This window comes from Culex quinquefasciatus, chromosome 1, assembly GCF_015732765.1.
Source record: "Culex quinquefasciatus strain JHB chromosome 1, VPISU_Cqui_1.0_pri_paternal, whole genome shotgun sequence".
NCBI classification, from domain to species: Eukaryota; Metazoa; Arthropoda; class Insecta; order Diptera; family Culicidae; genus Culex; species Culex quinquefasciatus.
This window is the reverse complement of record NC_051861.1, coordinates 29,816,237-29,830,989: the sequence shown is the minus strand read 5'-3', so window position 1 is coordinate 29,830,989 and position 14,753 is coordinate 29,816,237. Positions and strand designations below refer to the sequence as shown.

General features: G+C 35.3%; 2 protein-coding genes across 4 annotated transcripts; one reads left to right on the top strand and one right to left on the bottom strand.

Annotated features, from left to right (window-relative positions):
• Positions 1–1,477: 1,477 nt before the first annotated feature.
• On the top strand, positions 1,478–3,996 carry LOC119771258. 2 transcript variants are annotated; one of them, XM_038267094.1, is made up of 4 exons: positions 1,478–1,760; positions 2,263–2,373; positions 2,605–2,676; positions 3,686–3,996. In XM_038267094.1, exons 1-4 carry the CDS (start codon positions 1,565–1,567, stop codon positions 3,859–3,861), a joined length of 555 nt encoding a protein of 184 aa, XP_038123022.1. In that variant the 5' UTR covers positions 1,478–1,564; the 3' UTR covers positions 3,862–3,996. The 2 variants fall into 2 exon arrangements, with proteins under 2 accessions (XP_038123022.1, XP_038123017.1); XM_038267089.1 differs by having other exon boundaries at positions 2,602–2,676.
• Positions 3,997–10,134: 6,138 nt separating this feature from the next.
• LOC6038033 (N(G),N(G)-dimethylarginine dimethylaminohydrolase 1) lies at positions 10,135–14,230 on the bottom strand. Of its 2 annotated transcripts, XM_038267076.1 has the most exons (7): positions 13,949–14,230; positions 12,663–12,737; positions 12,432–12,576; positions 12,174–12,374; positions 11,726–11,788; positions 10,655–10,879; positions 10,135–10,594 (listed from the first exon to the last, which is right to left on the bottom strand). In XM_038267076.1, the coding sequence occupies exons 1-7, from the start codon at positions 13,990–13,992 to the stop codon at positions 10,469–10,471; spliced, it is 879 nt and encodes a 292-aa protein (XP_038123004.1). In that variant the 5' UTR covers positions 13,993–14,230; the 3' UTR covers positions 10,135–10,468. The 2 variants fall into 2 exon arrangements, with proteins under 2 accessions (XP_038123004.1, XP_001847877.1); XM_001847825.2 differs by lacking the exon at positions 11,726–11,788 and having other exon boundaries at positions 13,949–14,226.
• Positions 14,231–14,753: the final 523 nt, after the last annotated feature.

The window sequence follows — 14,753 nt, the reverse complement described above, 5'->3', positions numbered from 1 at the left end:
AATGGAAACAATAAAACTATCGTAAAATGCATGAATATAGCAAATCTTATGGTTTTTGTATTGGAAATCTCATAATGCATTTTTTCCAATTTTTTTGTTACATTACGTTCATTGTTATGTTATAGTTGCGTAGTGTGAACTTTTTTGAACGATTTTTTTAAAATAATTTGAATCATGTAATAAAAGTATTAAAAACGAGTTATATTTTAAAAACAAAACATCACAAACGATTTTGTGAAAAGCTCAAATCAAATCAAACAATTTTAAAAACTTAAGCATTAAAACATTAATTATTTTACTGTTCCTCACAAAAAAATATTAAAATATTAATTTATTAATATATTGATATATTAATATATTAAAATATTCAAATAATAAAATATTGAATTATTAAAATATTAATTTATTAATATATTGATATATTAATCTATAATTTATTAATATATTAAAATATTAAAATATTAATACATTTAAACATTTAAACATTTAAACATTTAAACATTTCAACATTTAAACATTTAAACATTTAAACATTTTAACATTTTAACATTTTAACATTTTAACATTTTAACATTTTAACATTTTAACATTTTAACATTTTAACATTTTAATATTTTAACATTTTAACATTTTAACATTTTAACATTTTAACATTTTAACATTTTAACATTTTAACATTTTAACATTTTAACATTTTAACATTTGAACATTTTAACATTTCAACATTTTAACATTTTAACATTTTAACATTTTAACATTTTAACATTTTAACATTTTAACATTTTAACATTTTAACATTTTAACATTTTAACATTTTAACATTTTAACATTTTAACATTTTAACATTTTAACATTTTAACATTTTAACATTTTAACATTTTAACATTTTAACATTTTAACATTTTAACATTTTAACATTTTAACATTTTAACATTTCAACATTTTAACATTTTAACATTTTAACATTTTAACATTTTAACATTTTAACATTTTAACATTTTAACATTTTAACATTTTAACATTTTAACATTTTAACATTTTAACATTTTAACATTTTAACATTTTAACATTTTAACATTTTAACATTTTAACATTTTAACATTTTAACATTTTAACATTTTAACATTTTAACATTTTAACATTTTAAAATTTTTAACAATTTAACATTTTAACATTTTAACATTTTAACATTTTAACATTTTAACATTTTAACATTTTAACATTTTAACATTTTCACATTTTAACATTTTAACATTTTAACATTTTAACATTTTAACATTTTAAAATTTTAAAATTTTAACATTTTAACATTTTAACATTTTAACATTTTAACATTTTAACATTTTAACATTTTAACATTTTAACATTTGAACATTTTAACATTTGAACATTTTAACATTTTAACATTTTAACATTTTAATATTTTAACATTTTAACATTTTAATATTTTAACATTTTTACTCAAAAAAAGAAAAGGCATAAAATAATAAGGATCCCAAAACGAACACACCATGACACCTGACGTCGTCGCCTGAACCGTACGACGCTCCCAAACGAACGCACCATGGTTGAGCGGGTTGAGCAAGCTGTCAAATTTTTTCACTCGCGATGCGTGTTCGATCCTGTTTTGTTTGGCCGCAGTTTCAAAAGTTTTAATCGAAATGAAATCGCGTGTGCTTGTGAAAAACCAAACTCCCGGCGTCAAATCTGCCGGGTGACTGATCCGGGAGGGAGAAGAAGATTAGTGTCAGCAACTTTTGGTGAGTATTTGGACCGGTGAAGAACATTAATGCGTCCGCAATTTGGGGCAGATTCCGTCGCCATCGTCGTCGTTTGAAGTAGGTACGTGTGTTTTGGTACTTCTTCCGGACCGGTTTGGAAGAAGTTACCAGATGCGTCCGGGATTTGTGCCAGATTCTGTTGTCGTCGTCCTTCCGGACCGGTTTGGATAAAAGTTGCCAGATACGTCCAGGATGTGTGCCAGATTCCGTCGTCGGTCATGTGTGGGTGCGTGTGTTTTGAACTTCTTCCGGTTCCAAAGAAGTTGGCAATCGCGTCCAAGATTTGTGCATCGTCATCGCCGACGTTTGTAGTGTTTGTGTGTGGTTATGTTTTGGAATTTCTTCCGAAACGGTTTGAAAGAAGTTGCCAGTCGCGTCCGATTGTTTATGCCGCTCACACGTTCCGTCGTCGTCGTTTGAAGTGTATCCAGCCCCATTTTTATAGCCCTCTTAGGAAATACCTTTTTTTTCTATTTTACAGGATCCTCAATCGTCAACGAATCAGAAGAGCTCCGGGATGTAAATATCAGGCGTTTCATGAAATTTGGAGATGGCGGAACCCCTCCTGCAGCAGCAGCAGATGTTTGTCATGGTCTGATGCATTAAGTGATTTGTTTAAATTTTCAAGATTCTTTCCGCAAACGTCAAACCATAAAAATTATTGCCGGATCTTTTCTGGAAGAGATTCGGCACCAGTTTGTACTGATTTGACGTTTGCTGAGGGTGTCGAAAAGTTTGACTAAGTCAACTGCTTGCAAAAAACAATGGTCTGCTTGGGTAACTTTCTTAAGTTTATTTTGTTATTTTTTTTCTTTTACAGGAGGCATTTGCAACGGTGCGGAGCTATTTGATTACGGGACACGGAAGCTTGATCAACGAAATGAAGAATTCAAAAGTTAAGATATCTTAGATTTTGAAATTTAGCAATTTAAACATTTGAAAATTATACATTTAAATATTTTTTTTCAAAACTTGAAAAAAGAAAATTTAAAAATTTAAAGCAAATTGAAATTCTACAATTTCAAAACTCCCAAATCCTGAAAATACAAAATTAAAAAACGACGGTATAAAAATTAAATTAGAAACTGTGGGTTCAAAATTCAAATACAGTCTGCATTTGATTTGATAATTTGAGAAATTTAAAATAAAGGGCTTAAATAAATTTTAAATTTAATAACCAAAGTTTTTGTTTAAATATCTTGAATAAAAGCATTTAAGAATCTCAGAATAAAATCTGAGAATTTTGATCTGGGGGGGTGAATAGAGCGGTTCAAAAGCGGAACCGTTTTGAACTGCAAAGCGGAGCCATTTTACTGTTCGCCAGAAGCAGCAAGTATTGTAATCATTCATTAGGGAAATTATTGTAAAACCAAATATGGTTTGTTGATTTTCTTTTTCTTTTGATATAGCGAACCTTTTGTAATTATTCTCCGAATCACCATAACCATTACCAGTAAAGTCGTCGTAGAGCCATTCTTTCTCCAATGAACCCACTTCCTACTGGCTATTTCTCCTTTTCAGTGCTCATCCGGAGGTCGTCTCCAACAATTGATTCCGCCCGAATTGTGGGCACGATTCGCTTTTTCTAGTACAAAACGTTATTTATTAAGACTTGTACTTTGTCTCAAAATGGGCACTGTACTTCTTAGAGCTCTTGCTTACATTTTGTTCCAAACCGACTTCGCAAAACTTCACCCACTTCTGACGCAGTTATTTGTCTTCCGAAAACTTGGAAAAAAATGCGCACAGAAGATTTCAAAACAAATTATTCAAGTGCAAAGAAAAGTCACGCTTGTGCTCATTCGAAAATCACGTTACGCATTCTCTCGTCTCATCCCCCAGATTTTGATTATTTAAATTAAGATTTTTCTTAACTTAATTGTCTTCTCATTTATTAATACCAGCAAATCAATCCGGAGTCTCCAGTCGACAAAAGGTACCGGCGGACAGACTGAACACACCACGGCATCACCCACCCGAGGGGGAACAGGAACCGGTCTCGATCGAGGGTTTCAAACGGAATCGAAAGCGAAAGAAAACGTCGTGGAAGGATTCCTTTTGGCGATTTGCAAAAAGCTGAAGAAGGCGTTAACAATTCATGAACAAATAAACAAAGTGGTTCAATGTTGAATATAAATAACATACTATGAATAACAATAAAACTACTGTAAAATTTACTTTATTTACTATTTATTTTAATGTCCGAAAATAGTTTTCACAGTAGTATTTAGTGGGAATAAACCATAAAGAATTATAATTTTACTGTGTAATTCATTGTAATGCTTATTAGTTTTATTGTCCGCATATAGTTTTACCGCATCATTTACTAGATAAAAAACCATGAAGAACTGTAAATTGACTGTGCAATGCATTGTAATGCTTGCTGTTTTTATTATTAATGTATGATGATTTCTATAGTCAGGACGAGTTTTTGGATGAAAAATGCAACATTAGATTAACAGTAAAATGCGTCGTATTTGGTAAAAAAATGTATGGAAAAATTTCGAAATTTTTATGGTACCGGTGCATAACAAACGAAACTATTGGCACTACGCCCCCCGGGGCATGGCCTTCCTCTAACGTGGGATTTCTGCTCCAGCGCCTCTGACGAGACAGGAGAAACCGGGACCGACGTTTTACTTCACCATCCGATAGAAGCTCAGTGGATAAGGCGGGAATCGAACCCGCGTCTCATAGCATCATCGGGATCGGCAGCCGAAGCCGCTACCCCTGCGCCACGAGACCCAGCGGTGCATAACAACCCCCCTTTTTTATGGTAAAATCCCAAAATACGACGCAAATTATCTTAAAAAACGATGCTGTCTACTGTTAAAACACTGTCAAAATGACAATATATTTTATCGTTTTGTAACGTTAAAATTTACTGTAAGTTCATCAGAAATCTTTATGCGGGATACTAACAAGAATACTGGAATATCGTTAGTATACTCAGTATTCCTAAGTAATATTAGAGTTTCCAGCCCCTTGCCAAAACGTCACCATTTTACGGAAAATCAATTTTTCACTTAATTTTGCGTTCTGGACCACTGTGGATTGTTAGGGAGCATTCTTTCATGATGTAACGCAGGGCGTAATGGGAAGGGGGGGGGGAGAAGGCAGTGTTACGCTCCATACCATTTTTTTTCAAATTTATATTATTTTTTTACGAGGGGGATCAAAAATTCATTTTTTCGTTACGTAATCAAAAACGATATCCTGTTTTTGGTAATTCAATGACAGTTTTCAAACAAAAGGATTAATTTATTCCGTGGTTATTTGTGTCACTTTAATTTAAAAAAAATGAGATTTAAAATTCAAAAGGTAGCGTGAATTTTAGAAATCTGACTTTTGATACTTTTGATTAAGAAAGGGCAAGGGTCCTGATTGCTCCAAAACGACTCATTCACTCGCTACCACCAATCGAAAGCGACAAAAGCCTGCTCTGACCGTTTCTTACTGTTTGTCGCTTCCGAACCAATCACTACAGAATACTCTCTTTTTGCTCTCCCTCTCACTTCAATCGAGTAGTACAGCGAATGGTTCAGAGAGACCGATTGCGTTATGTCGCTCAGTCACTGAGTCGAAATCTTTTGCGATCGGCTTTGTTTTACTCATTTATAAAACTGGTTAAAATCTATGTTATCAAAAGTGTTTTGTAAATTTGTTGATAACACGACATCAAAGACACATTTACAAGCAATTTCCATCATGCCAAATACAAATTTACGGCAAACTGTAGTAGTGCAGGCCAAAAGAGCGCCGAGCTGGTGTGTTGTTAGATTCTCTCCTCTCTGAATGTATTCGGATGAACAGACGGAGTGGGCAAAGAAATTCACGAAGTATTTGTGTCGCTGGGAGAAGCGATTGAGCAAATCGCAGGCAGCTTGAGCGTAGTGTTCACTTGCGAATGGTTGCGAGCTCCAGTCGGCAAAGATTCGCTCGGCGATGAGTGAGTGATTTCTGATCTTTGAACCGAAAATCAGGACCCTTGAATGTAGGAGAAAAGCATTGATCATAACTTCTACTGGCAGAAAAGAAGATAAAGAACTATCAGATAGAAAATGTTGCATGATATCTTTTAAATATACATTTTTACAGCATTTTTGTATTAACAACTGCCAAATTGACGTGTAGTTAACAAACGATACGAATTAAAATAAGAAAGGATCCCAGTCCCAACACAAACTAATGATGCAAAATCAAATGAAACAAAATTTCTCCATTTAAAAAACACAAAATCAAATAAATTGCTAATTCATGGACGAATTGCTCTTCTTGAATTTAAACGAGATTTTTTGCCATCCTAACCTCAATGAGGAAAGGCTATAAAATCACACGAAAAGTGAACTTCTTTATTCGACCTCGTAGACCCACCTTCACGTATACCTATCGACTCAGAATCAAATTCTGAACAAATGTCTGTGCGTGTGTATGGCTGTAAGTCCGTCCACTGAAAAATATGCACACGATTACCTCTGAACTGGCTGAGCCGATTTGGACCGTTTTGGTCTCATTTGATCCGTCTTGGGGCCCCACAAGACCATAGTTAACTCTCTAACGCCCAGAGCTGTTTGCTTATCGCAAAAATAGTAAATGGCTAAATTTTGGTACAATACTGCAGGAAATACTTTACTTTGACCCACAAACAACGAATTGGTGCAAAAAAGATGAATTTGAAGTGGTGCACCAGAGCACCATCAGGAAGATGAGCAACTTTTTTGTAAATCACAAAATCTTGTTTTCTTCAAATCTATTGGTTCAGTTGTTTGAAAATGCTTTGAAATGTGTTAAAATTTACTTATTCTTTGCTGTAAGACCATATTTCTGAAGTATGAATTACAAATTAAAAAAATCTCTGCAATTTCAGATTTCTTTGATTGGCTCATTTAAAACTCACAAACAACCATTTTCATGAAAAATAAGGAAAATAATAAAATCATCGGTCTAATAACAATGTTTTGTCTTGTTTATGAATAGTCAAAACGTTTATAAACTTTTGTTTTGATAAAAATAAGCTTTTTCTGTAATTTAGAAAAAAGTGCTCCTAAATATTTAGTTGCTCATATGCCTAGGTGGTGCTCTGGTGCACCAAATGAAAAAGGTTGAAAAACACTCAAAATCGGTCCAAACTCACAATGTTATTCACAGGGGTTCTTGTCCAAGGTTTAAATGATAGCAAAACATTTTTTATTTCATAAAATTTTGTGTTCGGTAATTTTTATGGGCTTTCGAAAACAGGTCTTATTTATTTCCCTAAAATTTGCCCATTTTTGTTTACATTTCGTACTGTAATTTTGCTTGTGCTTGACCAAATTTGATAAAATTTAGGGAGATGTTAGTATACATTCTACATGAACACCTGCAACTTAAAGCACAATGAAAAGTTGTGTCTGTTCCGAGATATTTGAGTTCAAAGTTTTGGTGCTCTGGAGTAACCATGGGCGGGAGAGGATTAATATTATGCAGTTTAGAAAAGTACTTCATAAGTTATGTTAAAAAACGATTTTAGACAAACTTCCGAAGATTTAAAAAGGGTGGTTTTTGTGCTATATATTGTTGAAAGGTATTTGAAAGATCTTTCCAACGCGATCAAAAGATTGAAGATTTGACAACCCAATCAAAAGTTATTAGAACTTAAGTGATGTTCATATATTTTTTTTTAGGCCGGATCTCAGATATTTTGATAAAAATTCATTTATTCACTTTATGAATGCGAGGAAGGCACCAACCACCTAAATAAAGGTGGAGTAACGTTTCTTATTTTTTCAAAGAAATTGGCACAAACTTAAGGAGTATTTGCATTACTGTTTTAAAGTATGTATTTTTAAAATCTTCTCAATCCATATTTGAAATTTAAACTAAAATGATTTAAAAAAAACGTGGTGAAATCCATTTTCTGCTTTCCTGTAAAGATTTATGTAATTCTCTAAAACAATACGAAGTTTTATTGATGGTGAGTTTATATACATTTAAGGGCATGGAGATGAAAAATTCCATGCTTTAGGGCAGGGGTGACCAAAGTATGGCCCGCGGGCCAAACGTGGCCCTCGAGGTGATTTTTTGTGGCCCGCGGACCCTTTTTGAATAATCATGTATAGTGGCCCGATGATCACTTGTAAAGTGATTTTTTACTTTTTCAAAAGTAAGGTTTATTCTAAACATTTTTATGCTAATTTTTTTTTTGCTGGTAAAAATACTAATGATTTATTAATGTCCCTATTTTAGGACACAGTTTTACAAGTTTCAATGTGAGTGAAACTAGTAAATATTCATCGAACATTTTTTGAAAATTCAGGCTTTCAGGATTAAGGCAGATTAAATGTTGAAATCGGAGGAGTAAGGCTGTTGCAAGTATTTTACATAGTTTTTTCGAGAACCCTCCCCTCCTCCCATTATTACAAATTGGCTCATGGGCAAATTTAATTCAATAAAAAACTTCAAAATATCGATAGAAATTTAAGTGCAATTAGCTGAAATCAATTAAAAATGCAATTCTTTGAAATTAAAATCATTTTGAGCATGTTCTGGATCATAAAAAAATTAGATGAATAATTTTTTTTTGCTAAAATGTTTACATTTACAATGCATCTTTACGGGTGCTTAAAACATTTTCTAAAAATTGTTTCATGGAATTGTTAAATTTCTTGCTCTCAAAGATTTCTTATTAGTCACTCGTAATTCAACGATAAAATTACGATATTTAATTAGTCACACTTGATTTTAAGATAAAATTACGCCGATACTAAATTAGGCAGATTACATGTCACCGTTTTCAAAATATAAAAAAAAAAACTGTAAAATTTCACGGAGAGCACAAGTACATTCAGCTAAAAGTTTTTGTGTCTTTCATTATTTTTAATTAAAAAAATGTTGAAAAATGATAGAAATTAAAAAAAAACTTCTGCTGATAGATTTTTTTTGTAGTCTTATAAATTAAAATAAAGTATTTTTTATAAATATCTTATTTGGCCCGCAAGCTCATTTGAGCTTCAAATTTGGCCCGGCCTCCAGAAACTTTGAGCACCCCTGCTTTAGGGAGATAGACTTTTTAAAACTATCTTAGAAAAAAATCTACTAGGCAAAATATTTGTACCAGATGTGCATTTTAAAAGATCTTTGATGATCTGGTCAGATTAACAGTCTGGGTGCCTTAACAGTCTGAGTGCCTACAATTTCCTTTACAGTTAAAATGGAATCTCAATAATAATTTTACATTAAAATCAGGCATGGAGTCAACACTGTTAAAAACCATTATCAAATAGATTTAAGAACTTTCAGGAGAAAATCATGTTGGTCTCGGGAGAAAACCGGAAAAACATAAATTTGGAAAACGATATATGAGGGTCACACTGATCGATGCTTCTAGAATGATGCTTTAAAGAATTTCAGCCAGAATTTCAGTTTAAAAAGAGGAATGCATTAACAAGGGATAACATAATGAATAAAGTAATGTCAAAGAAAAACAAGCCAAAAAATCTAGAGTTTTTTTTAATAGGTCCTATAAACTTATGAAAGACAACAGCTTATAGGTCCTTTAAAAAAAACTCTAGAAATGAAAGAACGATGGACCCAGGCAAGAAGTGATAGGAGAAGCAAATATAAGATATGGACTTATTAGTGCTTATGATGGGAAATAATTATTATCTTCTTTTTTCTTTCAGTTCCATTCAAAGCAAGCACGTGACACATATTTTAATGACTTCTCTTTATTTTCGCCTCCATCATTGTTTGGTTCTGATCTATTACTTTACAGTTGGGTTGTCCTACTAGTGGAATTGCTTTGTTTTGTTCTTCCCTACAGTAAAATTCGAATGCATAAATCTGTTGTAAATAAGACTATTTCGTCGTTTGAGAGACTTACTGCTTGTTGCGATGCTTATATTTTGTTGATGCCATTCTTTCTTACGGTTTATTTCTTATATTAGCTACAGCTTTTTGTTTTTCTTAACGCCACTATTAGACAGTGAAACAAAACGGTTAAACTAGAAGAGTCGGTTTTGGTCGACTTTGTTATATTTTATTTATTCAAAGAAACTTTACACTAGAGTTAGATTAAAAAGTATAGCATTACACGAAGCTTGGCGTTAGATTCGACAGCGAAAGATAAAACAATGGAAGTTTTCGAATGTTTATTTCGTAGTTTACGTAACTCTTTGTGTGGAAGAGATAGAGAATGTTTGTTGTGCGCTTCCCGCTGAAGCACTGAGATTCGATTTGTATTTTATATTATATTCTAAACTATCCTCACAACCTACTGTTGGTGTGTAACATTTATTAAACTTGGATAGCTAAGTAGTTTACACGACAAATGTAGCTAAATGATTGCGCTAGCGATTTTTAGATAACCAAAACAAACTAGGTGGAAAGCAATTTCAAAGTTGGAGTTTATAGTTTCAGTCGTCAATTGGTGTTGAAGCTCTAACAGCAAATAACGAGTGGGGTAAGATTGTTTCAAATAAAAACAATAGAAAAAAGAAAAGTTTAACAATTTTTCACTAACCGCTTCAACCAAAGTATCCTACAATCAAAGTTTGACTACACTCTTAATAAAGCACAGAATTTAGCACAAGACTGACGAAAAAAGGCAATAAATAGTTAAATAAGACGTTACAACTTAGTGGTAAACAGACACAATTAGCGTAATACGATGGTGATGGTGGTGACTAACTAACAAAGCACGGGCCCTTCTACAGACTTTTGATGTGCCGGGATCGTTTGACCAAGATGCAACAGGCCGTAAGGCCGTTGGAGAACTTTCCCAGCTCGGTCATCGGAACGATCTGCCGGGGAATGTCAAGTTTCTGGGAAAGAATCTGAAAAGAAATAAATGTCGTGAATTCGTTTAGTTCTAACACCTAAGAGATGTAACATACCGCTGCCGACTCGGGAATCTCCTCGACGGACCGGTGGATGAGCGTCCCGTTCGCGTACAGCACGTTCGCGGCCTGTTCCTCCTGCAGCGTGAGCGTGCTGTACGTGTAGGTGGCCTCGCGCTCGATACGCTTCAGAATCTCCTGCGATTCCTTGCCCCGGCTGACACACAGCACGTCCGCCCCCGCCATCGAGACGTAGTACTTGAGGTGGTGATGTTCGACCACCTGCGGATGCCACGAGACGGATGATTTGGTTTAAATTTTATCGACAAAAGGCTACAAAATTAGGCTTAGAACGACAACAACTAGAACTACATGCGACAAACAAGAAAAATTATAAATTTTCAAAATTCGTCCCAGATGCTATTGATAATACGATATAATGAAAACAATTAAACAATCATCGTGTGACAGACAAAGTGATAAAAATAAATAGCTTTCGAAATAAGAATATAGAGAAAATTCATATAACACAAAAAAGCATAACTATTTGCATTACAGAAGACCATCTTACACAAATAGAATTCAATTCCAGGTTTGTTTTTTTATGATTTTCAGTTGGTTATAAGCTAGGGTTCTGATTTTCGGTTCGCGAATGAAAGTATCGGTTCTGAGCAAACATGACCTTTGGTTTCAAGTTTTCTTTCCTGCACGATTCGATGCACTGATAGTGGATACGTTGATCAGGATTACGGTTATTTGCACGAGCTCTTATAACCGTATTCCTACACCAATAATTGAAAATGTTTTGGTCATAGGGAAAGTATTAAAAAAGTTTAAACCAACCTTGCTCAAGACAATGCATTAAACATACAACTTTAACAATTAGCATAAGGGCACTACAAAATATTCGTTTAAATCAGCTAACTAACCTATTGGCAAGCACAAATCAAACATCACACCAAAAAAAAAAAAAGAAAACACGATGCACAGCACACACTCAAACGCCATTCCAATCGTTCAGCCAACAACCGCAATGCATGTTCATGCACCGCGTGTGCAAGCTTTGGTCAACTGTTTAAAATGCGCGCAAAAACAGTTCTCGCTTAGTTAGCCAGAGAGAGCCTCAACCTGAATCACTCCATTGACTAATTCCAAAGTGATCGGACTTGCAGTGATATTTACGTCTTCTACCTAGGGAAGTTTTTGGGGAAGTTACGAGGAAGTCGAGTGTTTTTTCAAAATAAAGAAAAAATGCAAAGGTGGATTGAGAGGAAAGAAATGTGGATTTTTTGTGGGATACAAAGTGGGACAAAGAAAAAGAATAAAAATTGCATTACGACACACCGCTACTATTTCATTAGTTTTTGGTAGTTAGTTGGAAAGAAAGGACACGAAAAGTGTTAGACATGTGATCAGTCGGTTTCTAGATATTCTTTGACAAAATAATCTAACGACAAAGTCTAAGTACAGATTAATCTAGTCTAGAGCGAATGAAGATTGATATACATCCGAACCATTCAACATATTTACACGGAGAGCAAACAAAAAAACAACCAAACAAAGCTAGCGGGCCTACCTTAATCGGAACGCACGGATATTCGGGAAAGGCGGACGCCACAGCTCGCGCTCCCGCCTCGTTGGTCCACTTGCTGAGTCCAACAAAAAATTCCCGCCCGGTAAAAAGCACATCGCCACCGTCTAACCGCGCATTCGGATCGGCGATTTCCGCCAGCGGCAAATCGAGCTCCTTCCGCAGCACGGACCGGATGGCATCAACCTAAAACAAATTGTTCCGCTTTTAAGAAATAAACAAATTCCGATTGATTTCCCAAACCTCCTTCACCCTGTTGGGATCGCCCGGTCGGCAAATCAGCGCGATTCCGTTGCACACGACGGCACAGTCCTCGACGAAGGGACACTCGGGCAGATTCTCATCTGGTGGCAGCTCGAGCACGTCCAATCCCAAATCGCGCAACAATCTGAAAGAAGTTCTCGTTTATTGTACGCGTGATGCATTAAAACACGCACGTCGCAATCGTAAAAAAAAATGCCTGGCGTTCCTTACCGTACGTAGGCCTCATGTTGCAGTTTGGCCTCCTCCAGATCGATTTCGCCCCGGGTGCGCAATGAGAGCGGAATTCTGTAAAATTGAGATATGAAACTCAGTGGTCAGTGAGGAATGCGTAATGTGACAAAGTGAGTCACGTGGCAATGCACAGTACTGATAGGAAGTTTGGATACTAAGGTCGACTTATATTGATTGATTTTATGTTGGAAAAAATATTTTCCCAACACGGACGTAACAGTCAAGTACCTCGTGGACACTTCAGAAAATTATTCTTCTAGAACATGAGACTTGACATCACCAACATCATGATTATTCTTCTTGCATAAGTTTTTGTTTAAGCAAAATCTCCTCTCTGAATCCTCTTCTTTTGACATGGTTTTAAAGCAGCTTGAGCTTTTTCACGAAACATTTCATTTTATCAAATTTTCCAGGATTTTTTTGTTAAGGATATCAAGACGCCTTTTCATTAAGGATTTCGATCGCTGTTTCTGAGTTACACAGTTCCCCAGGTTTATGTTGACAGTCCATTGGTATCAAAGTTGCTTCGTAGGAAAACCTAAATGTTAAAAGAAGGTTACTTCCAAAGACTTTTTTATAATAATTCCAGCTTACATGATAAACCTGACGAGTCCTTCTGTGTCCCTTTGCCCGTGGTAGGGGATTGATGCCGAAATCTGCGAATAAAAATAAGAATTCTTCAAAACCAGATGGCACATGAAAATTGAACTTATGTACTTATTTAACATCAAGCCCCTCTACAAAATATTACTTTTGGAACATTCGATCACAAGTTATTCACAACCAGATGTGCAACGGTCGAATCCAGTTAATAACGGTAAAGTTACGCGTTACGACAACCAGCCACACAGTATGTAGTTACTGCTTGCAAATGCTAATTTCAGTCTAACAACCCATGCTTGCGCCTTCCCATTTATAATGACCGCAATTGCTCGCGCCATAAACGCAAATAGGGCGTTAACTTTGGCCAGTCGATTATTAGACCAAGGCCAATTTACTCTGCTCCAGAGAGCATGTGTGTGATGTGTCGGCATTGATTTTCTTCTAGGTCAGGCTCCTGCATTCTAGCCAGGGCACAGCAGGGCAGGGCGTAGTCCAAAAATGGGTTCAACCAGGCCGTGTGACATCATTCGCTCAGATGGCCCCACCGATCGAACTATCGCCAAAAAATTAGCATAATCGGTCAATAGGAAAATGCCAACATCGCGACAAACGGTCGTAAATAAATGAAAATCTAGATTTTTTGTAGTGAATGAAACACCAACCTGCAGGTGATTGCGTGCGTGTAGCGGAAAGGTGACGACGACATTCTACAGCCTGAAGTTTCCTTACGTCGATTACTCAAGCCGGAAACCCGTTACGAAACAATTCACACTACGGAAGGAAGCACTTGACGCGGCACATAAAATGGGTGCAGTTTGCAAAATTAATTCAAAATAAATACACACACGGGACCCGACCACTCGAAAGAACTGCTTCTGTTTTCGCGACTTGCATCAGCGCTGGGCAGCGGGATGCTGGGGGTGTATTTCGAGAGTGATGCGGTGTATAGCTGTCACAACAACGAATCGGTGGAACTTACGCATAAGGTCAACGCTGACATTGCACCGAAAACGGTGCGGGTATCGAAGCTGAAGTACTAGATTGCAAATTATTGCACAAAACTCTAAAGCACGCAATGTTATTTTTTAAAAATTATTTCTTCTTCATTTTGATCCTTTAGTGGTCGTTACAATCTGTGCACTTTTGTAAAAAGCTTTTCACAAGTTGCACGATTGTCTAAAAATCGCTGCAATCTGAAATATTCTGCTGATAAACATACCCAGACACGAGAATTTCTTACAGAATTGGTTCTGCAAGAATCCTGCTAAAATGATTCTTGCAGGCTTGTCAGAATTGTGCTAGAATTTTGCCAGTATGTTCTAGCAGAACAAAATCTGTCGAAAATTTGCCATTTTGACAGAATCGCATTGTGGCGAATGTGTTTGCCACCAAAACCATCTCATCGGCGAACTTGTTCGATCAAGTTTGTAGAAGAATTATACCCGAGACACGTGCGTACTCTCACAA